The sequence below is a fragment of the Theileria equi genome, chromosome 1, assembly GCF_000342415.1.
Source record: "Theileria equi strain WA chromosome 1, complete sequence".
In the NCBI taxonomy this organism is placed as follows: domain Eukaryota; phylum Apicomplexa; class Aconoidasida; order Piroplasmida; family Theileriidae; genus Theileria; species Theileria equi.
The window spans coordinates 1,996,175-2,021,867 of record NC_021366.1 but is presented as its reverse complement, the minus strand read 5'-3'; the positions used below and the strand labels follow the sequence as shown (position 1 = coordinate 2,021,867).

At 41.1% G+C, this 25,693-nt stretch overlaps 10 protein-coding genes across 10 annotated transcripts; 6 read left to right on the top strand and 4 right to left on the bottom strand.

Moving 5' to 3' along the window:
- Positions 1-32: 32 nt before the first annotated feature.
- On the top strand, positions 33-2,741 carry BEWA_027150 (hypothetical protein; the record flags this gene model as incomplete). The annotated part of the gene is made up of 1 exon (XM_004829475.1): positions 33-2,741. One exon carries the CDS (start codon positions 33-35, stop codon positions 2,739-2,741), a length of 2,709 nt encoding a protein of 902 aa, XP_004829532.1.
- A 499-nt stretch (positions 2,742-3,240) lies between these two features.
- On the top strand, positions 3,241-3,936 carry BEWA_027140 (hypothetical protein; the record flags this gene model as incomplete). The annotated part of the gene is made up of 1 exon (XM_004829474.1): positions 3,241-3,936. The coding sequence occupies one exon, from the start codon at positions 3,241-3,243 to the stop codon at positions 3,934-3,936; it is 696 nt and encodes a 231-aa protein (XP_004829531.1).
- Positions 3,937-4,064: 128 nt separating this feature from the next.
- On the bottom strand, positions 4,065-6,958 carry BEWA_027130 (hypothetical protein). Its single transcript, XM_004829473.1, has 2 exons — positions 6,675-6,958; positions 4,065-4,490 (listed from the first exon to the last, which is right to left on the bottom strand). The coding sequence occupies exons 1-2, from the start codon at positions 6,880-6,882 to the stop codon at positions 4,150-4,152; spliced, it is 549 nt and encodes a 182-aa protein (XP_004829530.1). The 5' UTR covers positions 6,883-6,958; the 3' UTR covers positions 4,065-4,149.
- A 48-nt stretch (positions 6,959-7,006) lies between these two features.
- BEWA_027120 (hypothetical protein) lies at positions 7,007-7,898 on the top strand. Its single transcript, XM_004829472.1, has one exon. The coding sequence runs from the start codon at positions 7,164-7,166 to the stop codon at positions 7,836-7,838; it is 675 nt and encodes a 224-aa protein (XP_004829529.1). The 5' UTR covers positions 7,007-7,163; the 3' UTR covers positions 7,839-7,898.
- Positions 7,899-8,141: 243 nt separating this feature from the next.
- BEWA_027110 (hypothetical protein) lies at positions 8,142-8,419 on the bottom strand (the record flags this gene model as incomplete). Its single annotated transcript, XM_004829471.1, has 2 exons — positions 8,142-8,183; positions 8,288-8,419. The coding sequence occupies 2 exons, from the start codon at positions 8,417-8,419 to the stop codon at positions 8,142-8,144; spliced, it is 174 nt and encodes a 57-aa protein (XP_004829528.1).
- A 330-nt stretch (positions 8,420-8,749) lies between these two features.
- On the bottom strand, positions 8,750-10,093 carry BEWA_027100 (hypothetical protein; the record flags this gene model as incomplete). Its single annotated transcript, XM_004829470.1, has 1 exon — positions 8,750-10,093. The coding sequence occupies one exon, from the start codon at positions 10,091-10,093 to the stop codon at positions 8,750-8,752; it is 1,344 nt and encodes a 447-aa protein (XP_004829527.1).
- Positions 10,094-12,949: 2,856 nt separating this feature from the next.
- Positions 12,950-13,405, top strand: BEWA_027090 (signal peptide-containing protein; the record flags this gene model as incomplete). The annotated part of the gene is made up of 2 exons (XM_004829469.1): positions 12,950-13,121; positions 13,224-13,405. 2 exons carry the CDS (start codon positions 12,950-12,952, stop codon positions 13,403-13,405), a joined length of 354 nt encoding a protein of 117 aa, XP_004829526.1.
- Positions 13,406-15,076: 1,671 nt separating this feature from the next.
- On the top strand, positions 15,077-17,299 carry BEWA_027080 (uncharacterized protein; the record flags this gene model as incomplete). Its single annotated transcript, XM_004829468.1, has 1 exon — positions 15,077-17,299. One exon carries the CDS (start codon positions 15,077-15,079, stop codon positions 17,297-17,299), a length of 2,223 nt encoding a protein of 740 aa, XP_004829525.1.
- A 272-nt stretch (positions 17,300-17,571) lies between these two features.
- BEWA_027070 (hypothetical protein) lies at positions 17,572-21,252 on the bottom strand (the record flags this gene model as incomplete). Its single annotated transcript, XM_004829467.1, has 7 exons — positions 17,572-18,044; positions 18,261-20,065; positions 20,128-20,193; positions 20,413-20,597; positions 20,851-20,950; positions 20,987-21,120; positions 21,205-21,252. The coding sequence occupies 7 exons, from the start codon at positions 21,250-21,252 to the stop codon at positions 17,572-17,574; spliced, it is 2,811 nt and encodes a 936-aa protein (XP_004829524.1).
- Positions 21,253-22,699: 1,447 nt separating this feature from the next.
- On the top strand, positions 22,700-24,910 carry BEWA_027060 (hypothetical protein; the record flags this gene model as incomplete). The annotated part of the gene is made up of 1 exon (XM_004829466.1): positions 22,700-24,910. The coding sequence occupies one exon, from the start codon at positions 22,700-22,702 to the stop codon at positions 24,908-24,910; it is 2,211 nt and encodes a 736-aa protein (XP_004829523.1).
- Between the last annotated feature and the right edge of the window lie 783 nt (positions 24,911-25,693).

Genomic DNA, 25,693 nt, shown 5'->3' with positions numbered 1-25,693 from the left:
CATATCAAATATTTGAAAGAACACTATCATGAATGTCCTCAATAGACATAAGGAATAAGTGTCCAAAGGAGAATGAGAAAGGACAGTGTAAAGATGACAGAGTTATACATGCAGAAAAAGGAAATCTTCCAGGGCCTGCCGCAAATTATGGATATGTTACTCACAGTATACCCTCTGGAGAAGGAATAAGAGAACTAACATATGGCGTTCAGTCTCTTAAAATAGATAATGATAAAGGGGAAACTACTGCATTCTCCGCAAAGTATCCTAATCTCAAAGAAGTTACAACATATTACTATACAAAAGATACATATAACAAGAATGAAATAGATGTCCCCCTTGCCCTCAGGGTTAGTAATAAAGGAGAAGCCCATTACTTGTATCTAAACATAGGTGAAGACCATACAAAATGGAGACAGGTTCCTCTGATTGATGGCCTTAAAATTCCTACAGGTGGTAATACAAACGAAGAACTAACTAGTAGGTTAAATAATCAAGCATGTAAACTCCATAACCTTGACTCTGTAAACATTTATGAGAAAATCCCCTATAAATGTCCATGTGGTAAGACCAATGTCACAGTTAGTCCTGAGACGATAACTGATTTTTCCGGATATACCAAGTACAAGCATTCATATGATACTAATGCAAACTCTGTTAGATACCAAAGTACTGTTCTTAAGTTGAAAGATGAAGGTGCTGAGGATGAAATTCCACTTGGAACTGAACAAATTCGTGAACTCTTCGTCTACTACTGGAATGCAGACAAAGGTAGGAATCATAGGAAACCCCTGCTCATGGAAGTAGATGTTGGAGGTACGAAAGTTCCTTTGGGAAACGATGGAAATAAAGATAACAAGCGATGGACTATGATAGCGCCTGAAGATGGTGATGTTGAACTCAAAGGTGAGGAACTTCCGCTAAAACTTCAAGAGCACAAGTGCAAACTTTTCAGACCAGTAGAGATAGATGTCACCATGAAAAATCATTACAAAAATGATTACTGTAAAAAGGATGCGGGAAAGAATGATGAATGTACTCATACTATACAAGTTACTGGTTACAATGGTCATGTACCAACCGGATACGGAGCCTTTAGGCACACCTATAAGAATGATAGAGAGACCAAGACATTTACCATCACTGGTTTCAAAAATGGAGATAGGCTGGACGAGAAAAAACCTCCAATATTTGATGTTAAGGAAGTGATAGTCTTTTTTTCCTCTTCATGTGGTGATACCAACACACCTCTTCTGGTATATGTTAGCAGTAGTGGCGGAAAAGATCATAAGTGGTACAAGAATGTTGGTACAAAGACTGAGGACAAATGGACAGTGGAGAGTCAACTGGGAGGTAAGGATCCACAGGAAGCTGCTAAGGAGGGGCTAGGACTTTGGTGTCCAGGAGAAGTGATACCTCAACAACCTCTCCCTCCTGCACCTTTGGAACCCCCTTCAACTGCAAATAAATGTAGCGAAGTTGATGCTATAGTAGACCCTATTGAAAAACTATTTAATGAGGTAACTGGCACATTGGTAGACCTTGGATATGTTGCAGCTACTGAAGTTGGACTAAGTGTTACGGAGGAACTTCTTGAATGGAATAGTGAAATTGGGCTGGATGCATCAACTTTAGTTCTTAACATGGCCGGGGAAGCTCTTGGGCTAGCTAGTACCGTTCTTGCTAGTGGAGCTAAAGGAAACTCTGAAAAAGGTGGCACAAATCTCTCTGTTCCAGAACATCAAGTTGGTCAAGATTCTAAAACTGGTACTACTGATGAAGCTCCTAAGAATCCAGGTACTAAAGAACCTGTTTCTGCTCCTATTGTTCCTAAAGCTCTACCTGAAGTTGCCGATGACAATCAACGTAGTGTAGATAATGGAACAGGGTTTGTACCTCAAATTACTCGTCAATTTAACCAATCTAGTACTAGTTTTTCTAATCTATGTGGATCTCCTTCTGTCAGACTTGACATTCCTCCTACCGCTCCTGAAGCACCAAAGGATATTAAACGAAATACTGATGGCACATCTCCCCAAGCTGGTGCTAGTACTGATGTTAATCCTCCCGCTAAACCTGATCCTATTAAGGCTTCTCATGAAGCTTTTCCTTACCAACATCTTGATATCTCATATAACAAAGATGCCAATAGGGGTGGATATCCTCAACCTACTGGAACTGGAAGACTGGGCCATGGCGCTACTAATCGGAATAGTGAAGTTGAAAATATGTCCGTAGTAAAAGCTCTTGATGGCAGAACTGACGCACTACAATTTAATACTGGCGATGGAGTTTATCGTCTTCTATCTCTTAATGAATCTGGAACTGCAGCAGAAGATCTAGGCTCAGAAGTACAAGGAGCAATACCAGGAGGTCTAGGCCTAGGAGGACCAACAGCACTACCACTGGCACAATATCCATCACCAATATCAACAACAGAATCACCAGCATGGTCATCTAAAGAACTTAAAGCTGGTGCTATTCCTGGATTTGGAGGAGTTAGAGGACCTAATGGTCAAGATTCTGGACCTGTTGCTACTTCTGATTCTAGTGAAGCTAGTGGTAGAGCTGGTGCTGGTCAAGCTACTACTCAAGATGCTGCTCATACTAGAGGTGGTGGAGTACAAGGCTCTGGAGAAAATACTCCTAAAGATACTACTGGCTCTGACTATTCTCAATCGCAAAAGACTGATGTTCCGCTTCCTAATGGGCATCAGCAACAATCTACTGTCTCATCCTGAAGGTACTCAAACTCATACTACTCCTCATTCTCAACCTACTCCTGATCCTGAACCTCCTGAAGCTTTTACTGGTGCTGAAGTTGCTACCGGTTCTGTACTATGGACAGCGTTTGGCTCTACCTCAGGCACTCTTACCGGAGCTGGTGGTCTTACTGGACTTGGTTGGTGGGCATTTAAACGTTCTAAAGGAGACCCTTGGGTTAGACAGATTTAATGGCTGTCTATGGACTCTCCAGCAGGGAGACTAGAGAGTCTGTACTGAGTAGTTGGTATTGCTATCTCTATTATCGAAGATATTATCTGGAGGTGCTTTTGTGGATGGATTATTATAATATACAACTCATCGTAATCGTAATGATCTCACTTTACACCCTAATCTTGCAACTACATGTTTCCTTGGCTTTCTCCTATGCTTGGTATCATTACATCAGTGCGCATTTTTACTACATTAGATACTAATACATACTTTTCACTTTGCATTCAATACACCAATTTTTAGATGAACCCAAACTGCATTTTGGGAATGCAAGCTGTGCTAATAACCGCAAGTTACTGCGAACAAGAATTTATCAGAATCGGTTACTACACCAACAACACCTATGACGATGAGACTCTCAGAGAAAACCCGCCAGATGAACCAAATTTCGACAAAATGGTGCGATGTATAATAGACCAACCAAGAGTAACCCGCTTCCCAATACGCTGGGATTCTGATGATCTCGTTGATGATGAGGGAAATAATCTCAGTTGTCTAATAAACGATGCTGAATCTACTGATGAAGAGGACGAGTCAAGACATAGTGAGGATGATGAAGATGAAAAGAAGGATGAAGGAGACGAAAAAAGTGAATCTAGCGCTACTGTGAATGTAACTCAAGGTCCTAGTGGAAATGTTGCCAGCGCCAGTTGCAGTATAGAGGGCACTTGTCAACTCCAAAAACCAAGTGAGAGCGATATAGAACTTCCAAAGATCCCCGATGAGGAGAAAACAGCTGAAAAGGATGGAATCAAGGATCATACGCAAATAGAACCAGTGGAGAACGATGAAAGTAACAAGCGAAAGTTAGATGATTCAGAAATTTCTACAAAGTACGAATCTTGTTCTACGGAAAATGTTAAAAGAGTAATTGACAGTGATAAATTTGCCACAATGGCTACGTGCACATCAATATCTGATGTAACTACTCTACTTTAGAGCTGCGATTTAAAAGACGGTGCAAGGGGTATCGCAAACGATCAAATAAGTTACCAAAATTGTCCAATGCAGGTCTAACATCAATATATACCTGTATGTTTTGTATATGCAAGAGTATTTACTACCTGAAGGTCATCTTTGGCTTGAGGATCATCGTAGTAATCTATGATGTAGCGAATCTCCTTACCACACCTATTAATGTACCAGTCATGTCTATCGAAGGGCTTTTCGAATCTGCAAATTTTTAATGGGTGGAATATCCGAAAGAGGAATGAGTCGTAAATGTGGATGAGCAAGAATAGCTAACCTTGTGAATAGCCGCTTGAAAATTGACTTTGGATTTGCTGCATTATATCTGCCGACAAATCGGCGTAGCTCAGGTTTAGGGCATGTTTTCTTGTGCATGACTTCCCATTCCAAAACCTTTTGCCATGATTGCTCATTTACTTCATTGTGAGCGTGGACCGCTTCCTTCATGTAATTGGCATCTCCATTACTCTTGTTCTTTAGCACAAGCGCATTGTAGAATTGCATCGGTGACGGATAAACCCAATCTGAAAATTTGTGTGGAAAGGTGTAGATGAAATGTAAATGCAGAATTTGCAAGGTATGGAATGAGTTATAGGGTATTGTTCCTAGAGTGAGATAAAAGGCCTTACAAAGGGAAGTTCCCAAAGAAAATTCTGGAGATCCCTTAATCCTTTACAGTCTAAATCTATAGTACTCCATTAAACCAACTACTCAGTATAGAGTCCCTAGTATCTCTACTGGAGGGTCAAGGAGTATCCATCCATAGTCTCAAATCTGTCTAACCCAAGGGTCTCCTTTATAGCGATTATAAAGTTTCCATCCTCCAAAAAAGGTTGCAGCGGATCCGGCAAGAGTGCCAGAGGATATGCCAGAGATGGACCATATACCAACGGCGGCAGGAACAACGCCCATACCAAGTTTTTCAGCAGTTCCTCCTCCAGGACCAAGAGCAGGATCAGCAGGTTCAGGATGACCATCAGCAGTAGCAGATTCAGAAGTAGGAGATTCAGCTCGAGGTTGAGGTCCTTGAGATGGAGGAGGAGGAGGAGCAGGAGTAGAAGCAGTACATTCTCTCAAGGGGTTACGACCACCTGCCTTCTGTAGCGCTTTCACAAGTTGGTTCCAGTTGGTGCAGTTATTAATTGTTTCAGGTTTGATGTTTTGAGGAACATCAAAGACTTGTGTCCACTCTTCATTGCCATCTGTATTACTGTTACTAGCAGGCTTCTGGTACCATCCAGTAACATTATCTTTTCCACCATCTATGTATATGAGAACAGGGTTTCCTCCGGAGTATAATGCATAGACGGCTTTGACACCAGTCATGGGAAATTGTGGTCCATTAAAAGTTATACGTCTTCTATTATCATGAGTGTTAGTCTGGAATTTTTTGTTACCATTGAGATAGTACCTAATCTTTACAAGTTTATCTCCATTCTTTATCTCATGTTTGTAATAATCGGCACTTTGATGATTTTGTCTACAACGAACTTTCTTTGGTTCAACAATGATCTTCTGCTGAATGTTATCATGGCAACGGCAACAGTACGGCTTTTTATTACCAATGGATACAGTCATGGATGTACCCTTGCTAAGATCTATGGTGACTGCTTCATAGTTCGAACATACGAGGTCATCTAATGCCCTTTCAAGGTCACCATTGATGAGTTCAGGTTTAGAACCTGTACCAAGTCCAATCCACTTATTACCAGTACCATCCTTCCTATTGCCATAATAAGTAGTTTTAGTGATACCATCCTTACTAGTGGTAATCCCTACCATGAGAACATTTTCAGGGGTCCTGCCATCAGGTTTTTCATGCCTCCAGTAATAAGCTGAAACGGACATGACATTCTCTTTGTTCTGAAGAATAAATGCAGGAGTACAACCCTGGATTTCTTTCAGTGTAAACTCTCCTTTAGTATGTAAAGTATGCTCATACTTTAGGAAGTCAGATCCACGTGGGTCAGCGGTTAGTTCCACTTTAATGGTGGTATTACAATCTCCAATAGTGGTAGAAGCTTGGTATGTAGTTTCTGTAGTATCTCCACCGTTAGGTGGTTTGTTTTTAAGCTCAATAATTACTCCTTTATCCTCTGCCATAATTACTATAGTGCTAAGAGCAAGTCCTTAGATATGGACATTATAGTCCCTCTTCTTAGTGGTCTAACCTCTTCTCATTAGTCTAGTTTCCTTTGGATGTTCCTCCACAGTCACCATCCTTTAAAACTCTGAGATCCATGAGAGTCTCAATGCGACCAAAGGGAGCAGACTATTACTTTACTCCTCATCCATACATTCATCCTCCCTAAAGACTAGCTCACCGTCAGAGAGAATCTCCACAGAACAAGATGAACAACTATCAACAGTGTCATCTTGATGATCTCTTTGGATGGTATACTGAGTATAGATGCTCTTATGGACTCCATTCACCAATGAATACACAGGCTCCTATACGTTGTGTACTAGTCGCTTCGCTAATAGAGTCTAGTAAAGATACTATCCCCTACGGGGAACCGCTGGTCGCTAAACTACCTAGTCTTTGACGTCGGTAGGTCATTCTTCCTTCCGTTGTACTCCAGTAATGACCTTAATCCTACTCTTCCTTAGGCTCCCATAGGTCGCTCAAGCTCACTACTCCGTAGCTCGCTTCGCTCATTCCTTGGGACCCATACTTTGCATCCTGTTCATGTATCTGCATCACTTACTTTCATCGTAGCCAGCCCTTGGTATTGACGAGGTCTTCCTGTCGGTTTCTAGCGATATTCCGGCCTTTCCTATGGGTTTGTTTGGCAGGTATGGCATCTGATTATCGCTGTTGGTCAGCATGGGACAAAAGGTCGCGTCTGGATGTGAACCTTCAGGCTCTTCCAAGGGTTGCTTCTTCTTTCGGAAAATGCCGAGGATTCTGTCCATCTTGTAGACTCTTTCGGTCTAATCGGTGTCATTGGCAGCCTTTAGGCATAGGCAATCGCAGGTTAAAACTCCGACTGAGGGCAAATTGCCCACTGAGGCGTGGCACACTCACTTTGAGTTTTTTGGCCCAATTTTTTACATTTGGAGAAAATTCCACGCCATTCACAGAAAATTCTCCGCAGGTACGACGGAAGGTCAGAGTCTTACCGAGGGCCGAGCTCAGCCGTCGATCGATTATTTCTGGCTGCTAAATTCACAGAACAGGGACAGACCAGGGCACAATGGCGAGAAACTCGGAAAAGGCCAATGCCATGCTCAACAAATGGCTGAGGATAAAGAGCGGCCTCGAACTCCAGGAGAAGAACGTATCACGTCGTCCGAGGCACACATCGGAAGTTGAGGATTTAAAAGAGGCTCAGCACTGGAGGAACCTCATAGTAAAGGACATTATGCTCTCGATATCGAGGATACAAAACGCCAGTCTTGGAGAACACGCAATCAGAGACTTAAACGACGAAATCAACCGTCTGATCGGCCTGAGGAAGCGCTGGGACGAGAGGATAATAGAGCTGGGCGGACCAGACTACAGGCCACTCTCAGCCTCCATTGAAAATGCGCACGGAGCGGAGCTCAAGGTCGGAGGAAGCGGTTACAAGTACTTTGGAGCCGCCAGGAACCTACCAGGCGTCAGAGAACTTTTCGAAAAGGAAGAGCAGACCGTCGACACAAGAGATCATCTGCAGTTTCAGACCAGAGCAGAACTTTACAGAATGATTAATCCAGATTATTATGGATTTAGAGATGAAGATGATGGACAACTACTCAAAGCGGAGCAGGAGAAGGAGCTGGAAATACATGCACGGGAATCCGCCAAGTACCCAAATTTTCAAGAGGAAGAATTTGAAAGATTAAAGTGGTTCGCTCAGGCAGAGAGTACAAGCTGTGAAAATCTTTAATACACAAGAGTATGAACGCATTTTTGAATGTAGTGAGTCCAGGTAGGATTGTCAGTGTTTTGAACACTTTATCGCATAACTTTTGAGCTAATTTCTCATTCATGATTTCTATTATGGAAGCTTTTGTAGGCATATTTAGTACTCACTTGTTTTCATAACTGAGGTGGTTTGTTTATGGGATGGGTAGAGGATGTTGGTGTCATGAGTACCATTCTTAGCGGAGTTGTGACCATGGTCATTACAGAGAGCCAGTTAAGATTCTCCTTAAAACAGTCTTTAGTGAACCCTAATTGAGTAGCTTCCCTAGATTCTTTTCAGATAGTACTGGTCAGTAGGCCATTTACCCTGATGTTCATATTTGAAATAAGTCTTGAGGTAGCCGTCTCCAGTAGAGGCCAAGATGGTCATTAGGGATTGGGATGTGAATGCGTTTAAAAATGAATAAGTACCTTCCCTCTCTTTACAGCATTGGCAGTCGGCTTTTTTGCAGGCTTTGGGATCGCATTTTCCTCCTCCACATCCACAGTTGCACGTTCCTTGGCAGTTCCCTCCTTTGCAGTTTTTTGTGCAGTATTTACCATTCTGCTTACCAGTACCTACTCCAGAAGGATTTGCATAGTAGTAGGCAAAGCCATCCTCCATCATAAGATCGTATAGAAGGAAGGATTTATTCCAAAAGTTGGACTGGTAAACCTCTGCATGTGCGACAAATATTAACAAGTTATACCTAGAAACATAACATATTATTAAACAATCACCATTCATAGTCATTAGTTAAACAAGATAAAAGTCTCACAAAATAAACTGCATTAATTTGTAAGGTCTATACTACATTCTCCATAATTTGGGAGTCTTGAATGTCCAATCTTCCCAGCGTGAATAGGATTTGGTATATTCTGCCTTTATAGACATTATAAAAGTGGCAATAATGCAATAAACGTTTTCCAACCACCGTATCCTAAAGCACTTCCAAACATAGTCCAAAGAGTAGCTTTTACTGATGTTGTTACCGTTTCAGCAATATCCTGCTCGCTGAACTTTGTTTTCTCAGTTTCTTCAATTGCTTGTTTGAGTTTCGAAATAATCTCACTATCTTGTGGTCTGGTAACTGATTTAATGGCTACAGCATACGGGAATTTTGGGGGAATTAGACTCGAGTAGTATATGTACCTACTGCTGCTTCTGTGCTTAAGTGTCTCAGCTAGAAGGTAATCCTTACCCTTTGGATCTTCCCCAAGATAGAAAAATGACAAACTGGTGAGAGTATCATCCAATTTTACACCTTGCTCCTTCCCATTCTTAAGAACATCTTTTATTAGAAATGGTTTATTGTCCCCTCCAGAATGAGTAAACTGGTAAAAGTCTTTTCCAATTGTCTTTTTTGTTACAGTAATAGTATGACTGTCCGCTTTATATGTCTTCTCACCCTCGTTATAGTAATCTGCGTCAATTGTAATTCTTGGGATATATTTTGCGAAAAAGCTTTTCAGTATTTCCTTATCCTTTCCATCACCTTTAGGTTTATAATCATCCATCATTTCATACCACTTTGTCAAATCGTTATCATTTCTTCTATACCATTTCTCCAAATCCTTAAAGTACATCAAAAAAGGAGTTCCACTGCCCTTAGGATAAAAGAATACATAAACCTCCTTGACACTCTCAAAGGATGGAAGTCCATATTGCTCGAAAATACTCTCATTAAATCTAGTCAGCGAGCCATCGGAAATCTTATGTAAAGATTGAGCGTAATCCTGATAGGGTGTGAATATTTCCTCAATCTCTACACCACAACCTTTAGTTAAGCACTTGTATTTTTTTGGAAATTTCTTCCTTTTCATATTAACATGATGAGCTTTATTCCTCTTACAGTTTTGCCTCTCCAAAGTCTCTCTTAAATTGGCATAAAGTATGCTATCATCTTTTTTCCATTTGTTATCTTTCTCAAAAACGTAAAAGTCATAGTCATCGTTCAGTTGGATAATTGGCGGAGTTTTGTAAAGATAATCACCCGTCCAGTAGTAAGCTGTGATTCTGCTCGCACTTAAATTACCAAAACCCTCTAGAATCTTCCCATCTTTCTTAATCTCGGTTATTTTGCCGTCTTTTTTATAATGAGTGATTGTTCTGTAGCCGGGAATGGTATCAAGAGTTTTGAGTTCAAGGAAAATCTTACCGTTCTTATTCTCATAATAATATTTTTTTTCATTAGAGTCGTGGTGGACTTTACGATCCCACCACGTCCGTACAGCCATTTACTAAACATCTAGTAATCTTCATCTCTCTTTAAATTTATCATAATCTCAAAGTTACGAAATTTAGATTCAACTAAGAGCATAGTTGTGTGCCTGCCCTTTAGATATTTCCATTTATGGCTATTACGTTGGAAAATTATCCATGGTTTTCCAACAAACATAACATCTATGGAATCCTGGTTGTAACAGGAATAATACTCCAGATGCATAATTTCAAGAATAGGCTCCTGGCATGAGCCACACAAAGATTAATACAAGTACATGCTCCAAGCAACTAAACGATAAAAAGTTTCCTCAACCTCTATAAAGTTTACAATTTTAAAATGATGTATAGATGCTATTTAGTCATTCATGCAAGATGGTAAGTGGGAAGAAACCTGCCACATATCTAGATGAATGAAAAGATTCCCCAAAAAAGAGTAATTCAGAGAGACTTGCTACTCACTTGGTGTACCATATAGATATAGATATTATGAGTAAAAACTAGAGAAAACACGGGACAACAATCCAGGATATAATGAAGATCCATGAATATGGATATAGAGATCCAGAATAAGGATGCTAAATACAAACAATGATCCGAAGGAGTGGCATTAATGTACCGTAAAAAGATGAGTACAAATGTAACTTTTTGAGCCGAATCCGACAAATCACTGCAGAAACAACAACTGAGATTACAAAGTGAATCAGCATAATAAACTTACCCTTTGGGGTACTTCGCTCCAGAATATCAAAGTATGATAAGAAGATGGTCGAGACCTAAAGAGGATTCCGCAAGGAACTGTTGAGTGGTTCCCAAGATTGTTACCCACTAATTAAACTGCTCCATGAGTAGCGTGCAAATGATGCATTCAAAACACTATTGAATTGGTCAAAGCTTGTGGCTGTATATGGAAATAGCAGGAAAGTGTCAAAGGAAGATTAAATGTATCATGTCCTTTTGGAGAGAATGCCTTTGATAGTGCAGACAAGATGTACAAGTAGGAATAATATAAGATATGACCATTTTGAGAATAGTCAAAAGCGTTTATGGCCTTAAATAGCGCAAGCCATCCATAAAATACCAAGAATGAGAGCGTATACTAAAACTAGAAACCTCCAAAATGTAATGTTAATCCGAGTTTTTAAACCATTCCAAAGCATCCAGCCACATCCACGTCATCTCAACAACTCACACATCGTGTATACCATGACAAACAGTGCGTAAAATCGGTCCTTCCATATTTGACCTCCACTGAATGGGTCTGGCACACCATCCGGGAGAGTTTTTCAGTCATCAACCTCTCACCATACATTAAACTCCATGTTAAAGCCAACACTCCACTAGTGACCAATGTATGTGTCTTTTATTCCGTCAACTTTGCCAACGTCAATGCTGGAGCTGAAACCCCGGCGGTTCTTGCCAAACCCTGCGACATTCCTGGAGATTAAACGTCCAAGGGAAGAAAAGTGCATATTTGTCCCAATAATGCCAACCAAATACCACAAAATTGGCACTGATAAGGACATCACGTGGGAGGTGTGGCCCTTTGGAGGCCCATAGCCACAAGAAAGAAAATTCCACGGGAATTTTCTCACATCCTCACAATTTTTCATTCATTTAGTGTAAAGAATGAGGATTTGCTCATAGCTGTGGATATCTGGATTTTGTCTCTTTCCAGTGTGTACTCGGTGACTAGATGCACATTTTGATGAGAAGACGGAGACTCGGAAGTGTTTGCATGGGAGTTGCTCATTGGCTAATCACTGGAGCTTGTCAGAGGGATGATGGAAGGGTTGGCAGTGTTGTTTCATGAGGAGCTGTGGTTGTAACTACTAGTGTAGAGAATGACTCCAGCCAGGGTAGTAAGGAGATATGGGTTGGTGAAATGTTAAGGAGTGATAGGTATATAACCACTAAAAACTTAGAGAGTATTTTTACTCGGGTTAGCAAAGGACTAGGAACTGAATTTCAGACTAAGCTTAATCAGAATAGCGGCACTCCTGGTAGAGGTCCTGGTTACAGCTCCTCTAAGACAGGTCTTCGTACTGGTACTATTAGTTTCCCTAATAAGAAACATGCAGTTTTTCTGGATTTCGGAAATAAATGTGAATATTGGTCAACAGGTGAGAATGGTAGAGAGAAGATAGTTATATGGGTTACCAAAAATGATCTCCCTAGTGGATAAATGAGTGTCTACCATAAAGGTGCTAGTACTACTGGACCACCCCTGTTAATCTGTGTGAAATCCAAGGAAGCCTACTGCTACTACTGCAAGAATGATGACGGGTGTTGGTACAGATACAAGAATGGAGATTGCAATGCTCAGATAACACCTACCAGTGGTACTCATCAAGGATTAGGTAAACTGCTTTCCGAACTTAATAGGGCACCGAAGGGAGTACTTGACAATGAGAACTCCAATGTTGCTACTGGTGATTCCATTCTTAAGAATCTCCAATCTGATCATGATACTTTACTATATAAAGTTTTATGGAATCATTAAATGTTCTAAAGTCTGAAAAGTGCTGTCTCAGTCTGCCTAGCCTCAGCGAGTCCGTGTACCGCTGTCGACGGTATCACTCTAATAGACTCTCACTCTTTTTTCTTTCATGACCGTAATGCTTCTTAAAGAATGATTTGTCTTCATGGTGGCAACTATTCTTCCTCTGTCTCATGCTGGAGCGGAAGGAATAGCAACCATACAATGACAAGAATACGACAAGATAATAAAAATATTTATACAGTCCTATTCTTGTTAAAATAATGACAATTCCCCTCCAGTTTATCTAAATATTCTCATGAATATTCACATGTTACACCACACGAGGAAGAGTTGAGAATGTCTGTCTACTTTATTATTCATCTTGTTAGACATGAAGATTCTTGTAATACTTTGTGTAGCCTACCTTTCGGGGCTCTGTAGTTGTGAAAGTTTAGATGACATAATTGCCAAATTTGATGGTGAAGTGGCACAGACCAAAAGGCTTCTGGAAGATGCTCAATCTTCTGATCTTCCTCAAAAACTTACTGTCTCATCTGACCCAGGTCTTAATACTCAAGGTGGAGCTGCTCAACCTACTGTTGCTAAATCTAGTACTAGTACTCTTGATCAATCTACTATTCTCTCTCTTCTTTAACATGCTAAAGGTAGTGTTACTATTCCTGTTGACGTTACAGCTGAAGCTGGAGGCCCTAGTGGTCAAATTCCCGGTCAACAACCTCCTGGTCCAGAACCTCTAAGCATCTTCCTCCTAGTTCCGACGTTAAAGATGATGCTGGTCCTACTAGTAATGAAAAAGACTCTATTCTTCCTGGTAGAAGTACAGTGAATGGGGTTTGAGGTTCTAGCGGAGGAACTCGTACTCTTACCAAGACCTCCACTTCCTCTGATCCTGCTTCTCCCAAAGCCGGTCCAGGATCTGAATTTCCCTCTGGAGGAGTTGATGGTATGTGCTCAGACACTATTTGGAAGATTGCCATTGGAGTTCTGGCTGGAGTTGCTTTGGTCCAAGGGGTTGCCTATTACGCACTCGGTAGAGTTTTCAAAAACCATAAAGGAGACCCTTGGTTGGACAAAGCAAAGACTCTGTGGAAACAGTACAAAAAGTGCTCCAGTAAGGAGACTGGGAAGTCTATACTGAGGACTACCACTCAGTGAATGTGTAGGTCCACTGAGGGAAATGGAGCATACCATTGATGGACGGTAAATAGTAGAGGACGGAGGAGCTAATGGGCTCCGGTGAGGAAGAAATAACGTATGGATGAAGAGCGGATAAGGAGGCTCCGTGAATCCTAACAAGGGTAGAACATGAACATGTGTGGCTACTTTGCATGGCATCTTGTAACCATGCCATGAGTGTGCTAAATCATTCACGATATACTCTGCAAGGTCTGTACATTCTCCATCTTTGAACTCCAGTCCAAGTGGAGCACAGACAATAATGCAGTTACCAGTCCACCTAGTATAAACGCTGATCGAGAAAGCATCTCAGCATTCATAGTAATAACATTCCCATCTTGCAACGAGATGTATGAGTGAAGATTTGGTAAGTGTAATGAGAAAAGGTCAATGAACCTGCAATTTCTAAACTGTCTTATAGACAAGCTTTGTTTGTCTGTTTGTAAATTTTAAGGTCATCCACATCTATCCTGTACATTAATTCATGCAATGGACTAGCTTTAGCCAGGGAGAGACCTGGGTAAATGTGAGTGGCAAGACATGAGACGGACCTCTTGGTCATCCCAACTGACCGCAAAGTCACGTGCATGTAGATGTAATTAGTGGCTAAATAGAACTTACACTGTGTTTATAGCATGTAGATTATCTAGATGCCTTGTAAATGGGCCTAGATGGAAACTGGACGTCCATAGAATCTCCAACCACAACTCTGCATTCCCAGGAAACTGAACTATTACGCCCATCCTGGGCACACGAAACATCATGTAGTACATCTTTAAACACGTTTGGACGTATGGAATGCCCTTAAACTCTCGACTTCTACAGGAGACACCGGGGACCAGGGTTCATCCCATTCCACCAAAACCCACTGCAATGTACTCTAGAAACCATTGCAGAGCCTCTCCATAAACACCGTGAACTGCTCATTCACAGGGTGAATGGACGCTCGCCATCAACGCGGCAGAGGACCCACGAGCTCAAGACCAGAATCGCCGGATGTTATTCTTCGACCATTCACAAGATACGTCAACTTCATCATAGAAGTTCATTTGAATGTACACATTTGAACTTTAGGTGGAATGTCCACCACCATAGACCCCGCCGTTGTGCATGGAGACGATGGCGACTTTTTCTTCCAAAAGTGGAATACGATAGGGACATGTTTCTACATTCCAAAGGCATAGAATCTGCTGAACGTGAATGCAGGCTGAGAGATTTCTCGGTTCTTCTTTCTGGAACTACACCCGTCGGTTCCCCATACTGAGGGAATGAATGAATTCTCCTCCTTGGCATTATTCTTTCTTTTTCCAAATCGACCGAAATGAAGGTATCGGTTGCATTACACATATTCGGTCTCTTGGGGCTGTGCAGTTGCGCCAATGTCCCGGAACATTCGTTCAAGGGAAGTGATTATGACAACGTCACCCTTGATCTCGCTCATCCAGACAAATTAAACGTGATAATTACTAATGAATACTACGGAAAGGCTGACTACCGCGTTTTCACCGCACGCATTCAACAGTCGCTTGCCAAAGTTGTGTATAACCATGAGGTCGTTTGGGAGTACGGTCGTGGCAAAAAGGCCACTTCTGTCAATCTAATCTCTAGAGGCGGTGTGCCTTATCTTTCTGAGGTCGTCATGGGCCCAACCTTCTCCCCCTCATCTTCTTACCGTGAACGTGAAAATGGCAAATGGGTACGAGTAGATAAGGCTCGCTATGACAAGAAGGCCTACTCACTCTTCACGGAGGACCCAGGCGCATTCACTCTCGATACTGAGAATGTAGACACTAACAAGGTCTCCCTCATTGAGGCTGATTATCACAACTTGCATAACAGGATCGCACTGGCAAAAGTTGATTTCCACATGAACAGAATCATGTGCGGAAAGCAACTCATCTGGGAGGCCAAGAATGGCATGCATGCCACTTCTGTGAATGTATTGTACAGGGCTGGTGAAGCCAAGTTGTTCAAAATCCTCATTGGTCAATCTGGCAACAACCTCGTCTTCATAGAGAATGAAAATGGAAAGTTGACACAAATCACCAAGGAGTATTACCACATAAAGTATGACAGATTCTTTGCTGAACAGGCCAAGTTTGGTGCAACAATCGACCTTTCCAAGTCAAACAACCCCGACGTTGTTGTCTATGGGCAGAATACCAACGGACTAAGCTACAAGCACTTCGTCCCCAAGTATGGCTTGAAGGCTGTTTACATCGTTGATGGAGGCGTCCCCGTATGGAAAGCACAGAGTGGTTCCAAGATTACCGGTGTCGTAATCTACTCTGCTTATGGAGAAGCCATCTTCAGGTTGCATGCTATTGATACCAAGAACAAGCTTAGCCAACATTATTTCGAAAAGGTGAATGGTATCTGGAAGCCAACAGACTTTAGCACCTTCTTCAAAAGGGTTGGTGAACTCACAGAAGGTGCTTCCAAGGTCATCAAGGTCGATGTTCTTTCCTCACAAAAGGGTTCATTCACCAACACTGTCTACAACGACTATGGTGTTGAGACCAGATTGGTTTCACCTCTTGGTGGCTCCAAGATTGCCGCCTTGTATCACGGTAAGGAACGTGTTTGGGAAGGAAAGAGTGGTGAATACTGCACTAGTGCCACCTTCTTCAAGAGAGGTAGCTTGTATATTTGCTCAGTTGAAGCCGCTGGTAAGGAACTATTCTTTGAGCATTTTGACGGACATTGGGTCCATATAGACGCTGATACCTTCCAGGATCGCTATGGCAAGATTTTCATCTCAGGAAAGCTTTCAGATAAATCCTCCGTCATCAAGGTTGATGCCTCGGCTCCTCAGGATGGTTCCTTCAATAACGTCGTCTACAACGACTATGGTGTTGAGACCAGATTGGTTTCACCTTTCGCCGGATTCAAGATTTCTGCCCTGTACTATGGCAACAGTTTGGTCTGGGAAGGTGCCAAGGACCAGTACTGCACTATTGCCACCTTCTTCAAGAAGTATGACATGCACATCTGCTCTATCATTATAAATGGCCAAAGAGAGGAGTTCTTTGAGAATATTGGTGGTATGTGGGTTGATGTTGATGAGAAGGTATTCTCTGATGCTTACTTGAAGATCCTCAGTGGCAAAGAGGCTGAAGAGCGCAAGGAGATTGACATTTACACTCTTGACATTGCATCCCTTCCAGAGGAGACTGAGATCGTCAAGCCTCGTGAGAACAGCCCATACACTTTCTCAATTGTTGCTCATGGTACCCCAATCACCAAGGTTGTCGACGGAGATTCTACCATATGGACCGGTTCCGATGAGGAATTGTGCATCTCATCTTCCTTCTTGTCTGACGGAAAGAAGAACTTGTTGGCTCAGATTGTTGTCGAGGGACATAATGAGGAGACTGAGCTTCTCTACTTTCAGAAGAGAACTTTTGGATGGTACCAAATTACCGAAAACTTGTACGAATTTTTGATAGAGGGACTCAAGGTTAACGAAGACGGTTTCTTGACCGCTTCCTTCTATGCCATTCCACTATTGTTTGCCGTGGTTTCTGGCATCTTTGCACTATAATCACATCTATTTAACGTGGTACATCTTTATTTTCACGGTATTTATTTTATATCCATTACGGATCACCTTGCATGCGGGGGCCAATCGCTTGTCCGTCTGTGGCCCGGAAAACTACAAGATGCACATTCATGTTACCACGTAAAGATACTACTAACAATTACACTGTACTTTTTAAAGCGTAAAGCCAAAAATCATGTTCTGTATGTTACAAAACGGTCATGTATCCAATTTTGTTTGAGGTCATTACTGCTTATACATCTCCGATGGGTTTTCTACAAACACTTTAGCTCAAAAAGCTCAAGTGGTAGATGTGGATTCGTGTCCCTGAGAGATTTTATAATTTCTTCATCTCCCCACGGTCCAAAATGGCTCGTTTGCCATGTATCGTCTGGCTGAGTACCACCGAGAAACTCTGGCAGTTGATCAGGTTCAACGAGCTCAAGAATCTTCGCCCTTGATTCAGTCTTGGAAGATATAACAGTGATTTTTCCAAGTGTCTTTTTATCCAAAAGACCCGAGAAGATAGCCCAAAGGGCTGAGAACATACCAGGAGTATTTACAAAGAGGAGTTTACCCAGGAGCTCTGGATAGTAATTTTGTGTAACGAGAGTCATTGCGCTCAAAAAGGCCTTCAATTTTGTGTTTATCTGACTCATCTGAAATCCTCTGAGATCTAAAATCGTTAGGAGCTGCTCGACTCTTTTACCACTCTTTAAGCTGGCCGCCGGAAGCATGACATGAGAAACTGTAGTAATAAAATTAATGTATATTTGTAGAATATATCATAGTCATGGATGATGTATGTAGGCAACTGTGTGGATGTTGAATTTGGTGACTAAGGAAGCGTAATGGTGTATCCATGGTAGTATCTCCATAGACTCCTAAATCTGTCTAACCCAAGGCTCTCCCTTATAGCGATTATACAGTTTCCATCCCGCAAAACAAGCCAAGGCAGAAGTACCAAGAAAGCCCGTAGGCACTCCTATGGATATCTTAATGTTATTATTAGGGTCAGTATTAGGCTTTTGAGGTTGAAATGGAGGAGAAGCTTGACCAGGAGTTCCGGGAATAGGGTCTGAGGCTTTAATAGGAGCAGTATTAGGATCTTGTTCAATAGTAGTGGTAGTGATTGGTAGATCTATAAAAACAGAGTGACTTTCTTTTCCAGGTAAGGATAGAGGAGCACCACTACCTTTTACCGGAAAAGTATCAATACCAACTACTACTGGAAGAACAGTAGGTATATCATTTTCTTGTTTTTCAAATAAGGATTGAGGAACAGGAGTACTAGTTAGAGTATCAATAGTAATAGTAGAGCCTTCTAATCCAGATAATGGTTGAGTAGTACCACAAATAATGGCAGAACGAGTAGAAATGGTACCATTTCCACTGGTAGTACCGGATAGAGGAGGGGGAGGAGGCATTTGAACATCTTTATTCTCCTCTTCAGAGTCTCTAATTTCACTACCAGATCCCTGAGTTCCTTGGCAATGAAGTTTTAGATTACCTTTAATCTTTTCCAGAACAATTTTAAGGTTACCGGTGCTATTAGCTGTCTCTGGATTCTCACCTTTTAGTTTACCCCTTTCTTCTTGCCACTCATTCATATCCCTTCTAGTCCTACTGTACCACTTCTTAGTACTTCCACCATCACTACTAGCATAGACCAAGAGAGGTGTGTTGGTATCACCACATGAAGAGGAAAAAAAGACTACTACCTCCGTAACATCCCATATTGGAAGAGTTAACTCCTGAAGAGAGAGACCATTTCTGAAGCCAGTTATGGTAAAAGGTTTTCCTCCATAAGTGTGTTTCTTGGCGGTATATCCATTTATATTAGATAAAGAGTGAGTAGAAACTTGTACGTTCTTAGGACAGCCATCATTAGTACAGATTCTATCTTGGCAATACTTGTTAGCATATGGTCCTTTCTCAGAGATGTTTATATCTACAGGTCTGAAAAGACGACACTTTTGTTCATGGAGAGTCCCTGCAAATACATGTTCTCCGACTCTATCAGGAATCATTGTCCATTTACTATTGTCACTGTAGCCGTCATTACAAACCGGAACGGGTATGCCTCCAGAGTCTTTTCCAACGTACACTCCAATAATAAGAGGCCTTGTACACTTCTTATCTTTATCCCAGTAGAAGACATAGAGGGTGGGAGTTTGTTGGTTGAGTGAAAATGGAGCGTACTTATCGTCATTTGTGCTCATTCTCCATTCAAGAAGAGTACTCCTATATATAACCCTTGTTACATTGGGGTCATATGTATGCAGGTAACAGATGTATCCACCTGTTGGAGTATAATTAGAAGTAGGCTCTATGGTAACATTGGCCTGACCGCATGGACAATAGTATGCTCTCTTAAAATCGCCGTTCTCATGAATGTTGACAGAATGGAGATTATGAAGTTGGCAGGTTAGATCATTTAGCTTGTCTATAAACTCATTTCCACCTTGCCCTGGATCATCTCTAGGAAAGTCACCTGTACTAGTGATGCTCTTCCATGTTAAGTTATTTCCACCCTTGTTTTCATACCAGAATGCTCCTTCATATCTAGCATCCTGAACCCTGATAGCGAGAGGAACTTTTATAAATCTCTCACCGGTATCATGTTTAATAGAGTAGTAAGTTGTTGCTTCCAATATCTCAGTATGTGTAACAGATAATAGTTGAGATTGCCCATCTCCGTTATCTTCTATCTGAAGGTCCTTCCCACCATAGGTAACTTTGTCTATCCATAGTTCATACAAGTTATACCTATGAGTGCAATATTTGTAATCTGTTTTCCCATCAGTACCTTTGAGAGTTCCTCCTTTTACCTCAATTTGTTTATCATCCTGACAGATACATTTACTCTGACCACTTTGGCTATCATAACATTTGTTCTGTATGTCTATAGTAGTAGACATTCATGATGCTACCCTTTAGTTTCCCAGTTTGTATGCCTTCAATTACATTATAGTATTATTCTCATTAGCATTATCTTCATACATTCATCCTCCCTCACAACTAGCTCACCGTCAGAGAGACTATCCACAGAACAATATGAGTAGCTACACTTCCTAGTCGTACCAACAACCTACCAACATGCATTTACAAAAAACCTACGATACTCGTATCTTTGAACATAGTACTCTGTAAGCTGCTGCGTGCTTAGTTCATGCAATGCTTTTGATGGATTGGAGAGTCCAATCCTTTCGATATAAATGGGTCTTCCCATCTTGTCTACTCCATGGTAGGCGTGCGGATGATGTACTCGAAGTTTTTCTCGAATTTCAGTCATGTCAGTCTGTACATGCGCATAAATGGTTGTGACTAGACAGGTGTAAAGTCGCAGGATGAATGTAGGATAATACCCAATGCAAAGTCCACACAAATGGTCACTTGGCGGTCTCCCTAGAGCTCCTGTTAGTCGCTCAGGCTGCCTCTGGCTTATGCCATCGACAGCATTATGCTCCACCTAGCTCCGCTAGTAGTTCGCATCCCTCATTCTTCGGGACTTGCCAGTCTTCGCCTTGCTCAAGACATTGCATTAAACTCACCGTTATGATCCTGGGGACATCAGTTTCGGTCCTCCAGGCAAAGTACTTGTTGAGCATAACGGTCGTCTTTTTAAGGTCAAAACTCCTGGCCCTCAGGAACCTGAAAGTCGAATGTCCCTCAAATTACCGTCCAAACCTGACGAAAAAAAGGTCGTCAAAGAGCAGCTCATTTCCATAGACGTTTGCCATGAACGTTTGCTTAATCTCGTGGAGAAGCGCTTTCTGCTCCTCGCTGAGCGCCTGTACCAACCCCTCGAGCTCCTCGGGCGTCTGAAAAAATTTTAGGATGCATATTTACGTATGCATTTGCGATTTGTCGTATGGAAAGAGGATAAATGAAGGAAATGGACGTACCAGGTCGGTCGCGAAGTTCTTGGCCCGTTTTTCGCTGCTTCTAAACATTTTGTTACATGTTAGTACGCCAAGTTGATTTTATGGTACAAACAAAAGGTGAAGGAAAAGGCGAATCCACTTGCAGCGGGTGCCACACTCGGGATGCAGAGAGCGAAACCGAGAGACTGCAGGTGGAGTGTTTTTAGCACCAGGAAAAGATATGGCCAGCACGATGGGTAAATAGGTATTAAAGTATGTTTAGCGTAGGTAATGGGCCCTAGAGGCCGCCAAATGCTGAGCAGAGCGAAAACACAGCGAGGAAATCGAACCCATAGGAGACAGGGGTACCTAGAATGGTGTGTAGAATGTGAATGTAGCGTAGCGGAATGAATGCGAACGGGCGACCTATGGGAGCTCTTCTTATCAATAGTAGGATTCTCACTGCGTAGGTCTTTAGACCAAAGCAGGTGACCTACCGACGTTAGAGACTAGGGAGTAGGTCACTATGGAATGAGCGTAACGAATGGGCGACCAACGGGAGCTTGAAGAAGAGTGATGGTGACTATGAGCGTAGCGAATGGAATAGTGATGAAGACTCCATGAGCGAACTGAGTAGAGGAGCTTAGGTGTTCACACTGCTCAGTAGACTCCTTATAGATTCTCATTCTACTAGTGGTAGTGCTGGACGAGCAAAGGGAGTCTCTAGAAGAATAGATGAATGAGTTACTATTTGAGATTCTCAGCATTGAGTTCTATAATGCAAAAACAGTATGGGAGCCTGTGTATTCACAATACTCTCGGTGTAGTGAGTAGGTGAACAAGTTACATCGTCGCTTGAGCTCAGGTTGTTCGCCATAAAGCTCATTACATTCGCTCTAGTCCCTCATTCTTCGGGGCCTATCCTCCTCCCTATGGTCGGATGATAGCTCGCTACCCCTTAGACTGCATTAAAGGGTTTATACTATGGATATCTCTACAACTCACCTGTAACTATTTCCCTAACAGATGATACAAAACCTTGTAGCCATTCCCATCGAATATAAAATTTCTAGACACTCAACCATTTCTTTAAATCTATAATGCAGCCCTAAATTCGTATAAATGCACTTTACATCCATAAATCGTATTTTAATGGATGCAAAAGTTGTCTCGATTATTCAGATATAGAGTTGCTCCTACTCTACTTTGCATAGTATTTGGTAATTATCCCATAACAGTCTCCTGTATTATGTAGCTTCATTTTCCTCTTTGTCACATCCTTCCCCCTGTCAATATTGAATATGCATGAGTCTCTGCAGGGGATATAAACTCCCTGGAATGATACTCCTTTACAACATCTAGTTGGACTATCCATTGTTTAGACCTATAGTCTTGTCACACCTATTGTCTCTTCTTTACATAGTTACCACCATTCATCCATACTGATCCTTCTGCTCACACCAGTTGAGACATGAATGGATTACTACCATGGAAGAATGAATGATTGGAGGATAGAAGGGAAACCAGTGGAAAGAAGATGAATGGTGGAGTCCGGTTAGATTTAGATCCTACCAAATTTAATGAATCTTATGGAGATATAAAAGGAAGTAAAAATTACAGTGGAGTTCCAGAAGGTTATACTTCTTACAAATATGCCAACTCTGGAAATTCTCAAGCATTTGTTCTTTTTGCTCTCTTGTTTAAGGAAAAATTACTACCTGGAATCTTACAATATCCGACCTCAGTTATATCTGTTAGAACATACTTTGACACTAGTGGGACAAAGCTTCTGCTAATATACCTTACTGTCTCTGACGGAAATCATAAATACTATCTGAATCCAGACACAGGAGAGGAACTTGAAAATGTTATTTTTACAGAATTTGTTTCTAAGAATAAAGAAACACTTAGTACCCCAGAGCTTACGAACGTACTCTATAACATAACTCTCTACCATGGATTCAACCTTATACAATTTAACATAGAACATGAAACTGAAACAATAAAAGTTATTGGGGGTAACAGTTATCTTATATTTGATCTTTCAAAAATAACTAGTACCTATAAATCTGAGGTTACTCAGGAACAAGTCACTCTATCACGTGCTATTAAAATAGATCATACATATTCCTCTATCAAACATCACACAAAGTATAGCAGTTTTTATGTCAAGGGTATTAAGCTTGGCAATAATAGTGAATATATGAAAGTGAAGGGAGGATTTCCTAACGATCCACTTACCGAATTTAATGTATACTACACCCATGATAAATATGATCCCTATTTAGTTACTCTTAAGATCACTTTTATAGGCGGTGCTCATATTCCCAGTGAGTACTATTTGACAAAAACTAAAAAGGAAGGCACTGGAGAGTGGGATATCAGAAAAGTGGGTTCACATATAGACAAAGTGGGAATCAGCAAGATACTCCGAAATATTTCAGAGAACAATAGACTTGATGTTTCTTCTATAGAAGATTCTGATCTTAAGAACAAACTTGGAGATATCAGCAAGGGTTTGTCTATTGATCTTACTCTGGCTACTGATAATATTGTGGGACAGACTAAATCATATAATTCAGAAGGAATACGCATTCCATACAAGAAAGAGAAAATTGAAAATTACTGGAAAGTTATACATGCATATGGCATGCCTAGTTTTATTCTAAGCGGTATCCAAGTTTCAACCAACCAGTTCATAGAACCTGGCAAACTTCCTCCATCTGGTACCTTATTTGCGGCATTTAATGTCTATTATACCGGAGAAGACTACAAGGAGCCTGTTATTATCGAAGTTATATGTCTGTACGATAAATTTGAAAATGGTTCACCCAGATATACCTATTATTACTCCCAAGAATACTATGAAGACAAATGGGTAGGATATTTTCTCACTACAACGTTTAAGGATATCGCAACTGATCTGCTAAATGTCATTGAGCATGTTAAAAAGAATAACCACAGAATTAACCTTGGAAACCTTGGAGAACTTAATGGCCAACTTACCAAGTACCCACCAGATAAAATCGAATATGGTAGGAACGGGATAACTGACATCGTTTTTGACCTTACCAAAAAGCCGAAGGGTAGTAATATTGAATCTCAGACTATATATCAATCTAATATTAACGGTGTAGACGTTAATCTAAATCTTGACAGATCATCTATTCCCGGATACCATAGAGTCAAACATTATCTTCCTCCTGATGTTGGTAAATCCTTAAGCATTGGAGGTATAATGCTCCCAAGTAAGACTTATATGAAAGTAGATAAAGGATTTCCGAATGATCATACTATGAACTTTTTTGCATACTACAACAAAAGTGATAAAACATATGATGATCCTCTCCTTATAACACTTACAATCTCTAATGTAGAGGCAGATCCAGAGTCTACTCCTGACATATACCTGATTGTAAAAACTGGAAAAGGTACTAAATGGGACGTATATCTAGCCCGTAAATTGGAAGAGGATGATGACAATAATGACCTTACAGCCATACTCCAAAACGCATCCAACAGAGGATTTAACTTTGATGAACTTGAAGAACAGGTAAAAGGTAGGCTCATAAAGTATACACCAGTTGAACATATTACTTCTGGAAAATCTACACTGCGAAAAGTTCTTGAAGGATTCGGAGGGACTACTGCAGGGGGCCTTGCTACTGCTGAAGCAGTAAACTATACACTTAACACTGGGTGGAGTATATTCAGAAGGGTAACCGCCATCTTCACTGCTGCCATATAGAGACGCTCCCTTCTAGATTGCTCTCTTGTTGGTGTACTGGAATGGTAGGACTCATGGAATTTTGGATAAACACTCTTTAGAGTCTTTAACCTTAACTCTTGGTGTACTCCATTACTCATTTTGTTATAAAGGCATACGTCCTGAGAGTACTTCCATCACTTGCTTATTCTTGTTATTGCTCTTTGTGGTGCTGGAGGGCATTACCTCACCTAGTCTCTTGGAATGGTAGGATAGTGGTCTGAGGACTACCCATGAACAAACAAATCAAGCAGTTATAGGCCTAGGTTATTATGCTTTATCCCTACAGATCCTACGGTTTTAAACTCTCCGCATGTTTTGGGGGTCTTCTAGCAACAGCGGACTAATGTCTAGATTTCTCTATTTATCTTCTCTTAACCTCTTTACAACATACATATAACTTTATTATAATAACCACAATGTATTAAAATCGCTATACAATGCTATACTGACAGCATCTTATTTACGGCTATTTCTTTCTGCATGCAGTTTTTCATTACGATAATTTTCCCACTCAATCTCATCACACTCTCAGTGCCTAGTTGTATAGAGGCACCGAACCATTTGGCAATATAATTACCAATATTTTTTCGTGGGAATCGTGACTGGAAGTCTCACATGAATGTTTTACTGGTAGATTTTTGGTGGAAGATTGGTAGGATGAAAAGCTTCCCTGTAGGAGGTTTTGACTAGGTATAACTCTCACTTATACTCCAAATTTACTCTTTTATTTATGGAAAAATGAATGATATTCACGGAGTATTG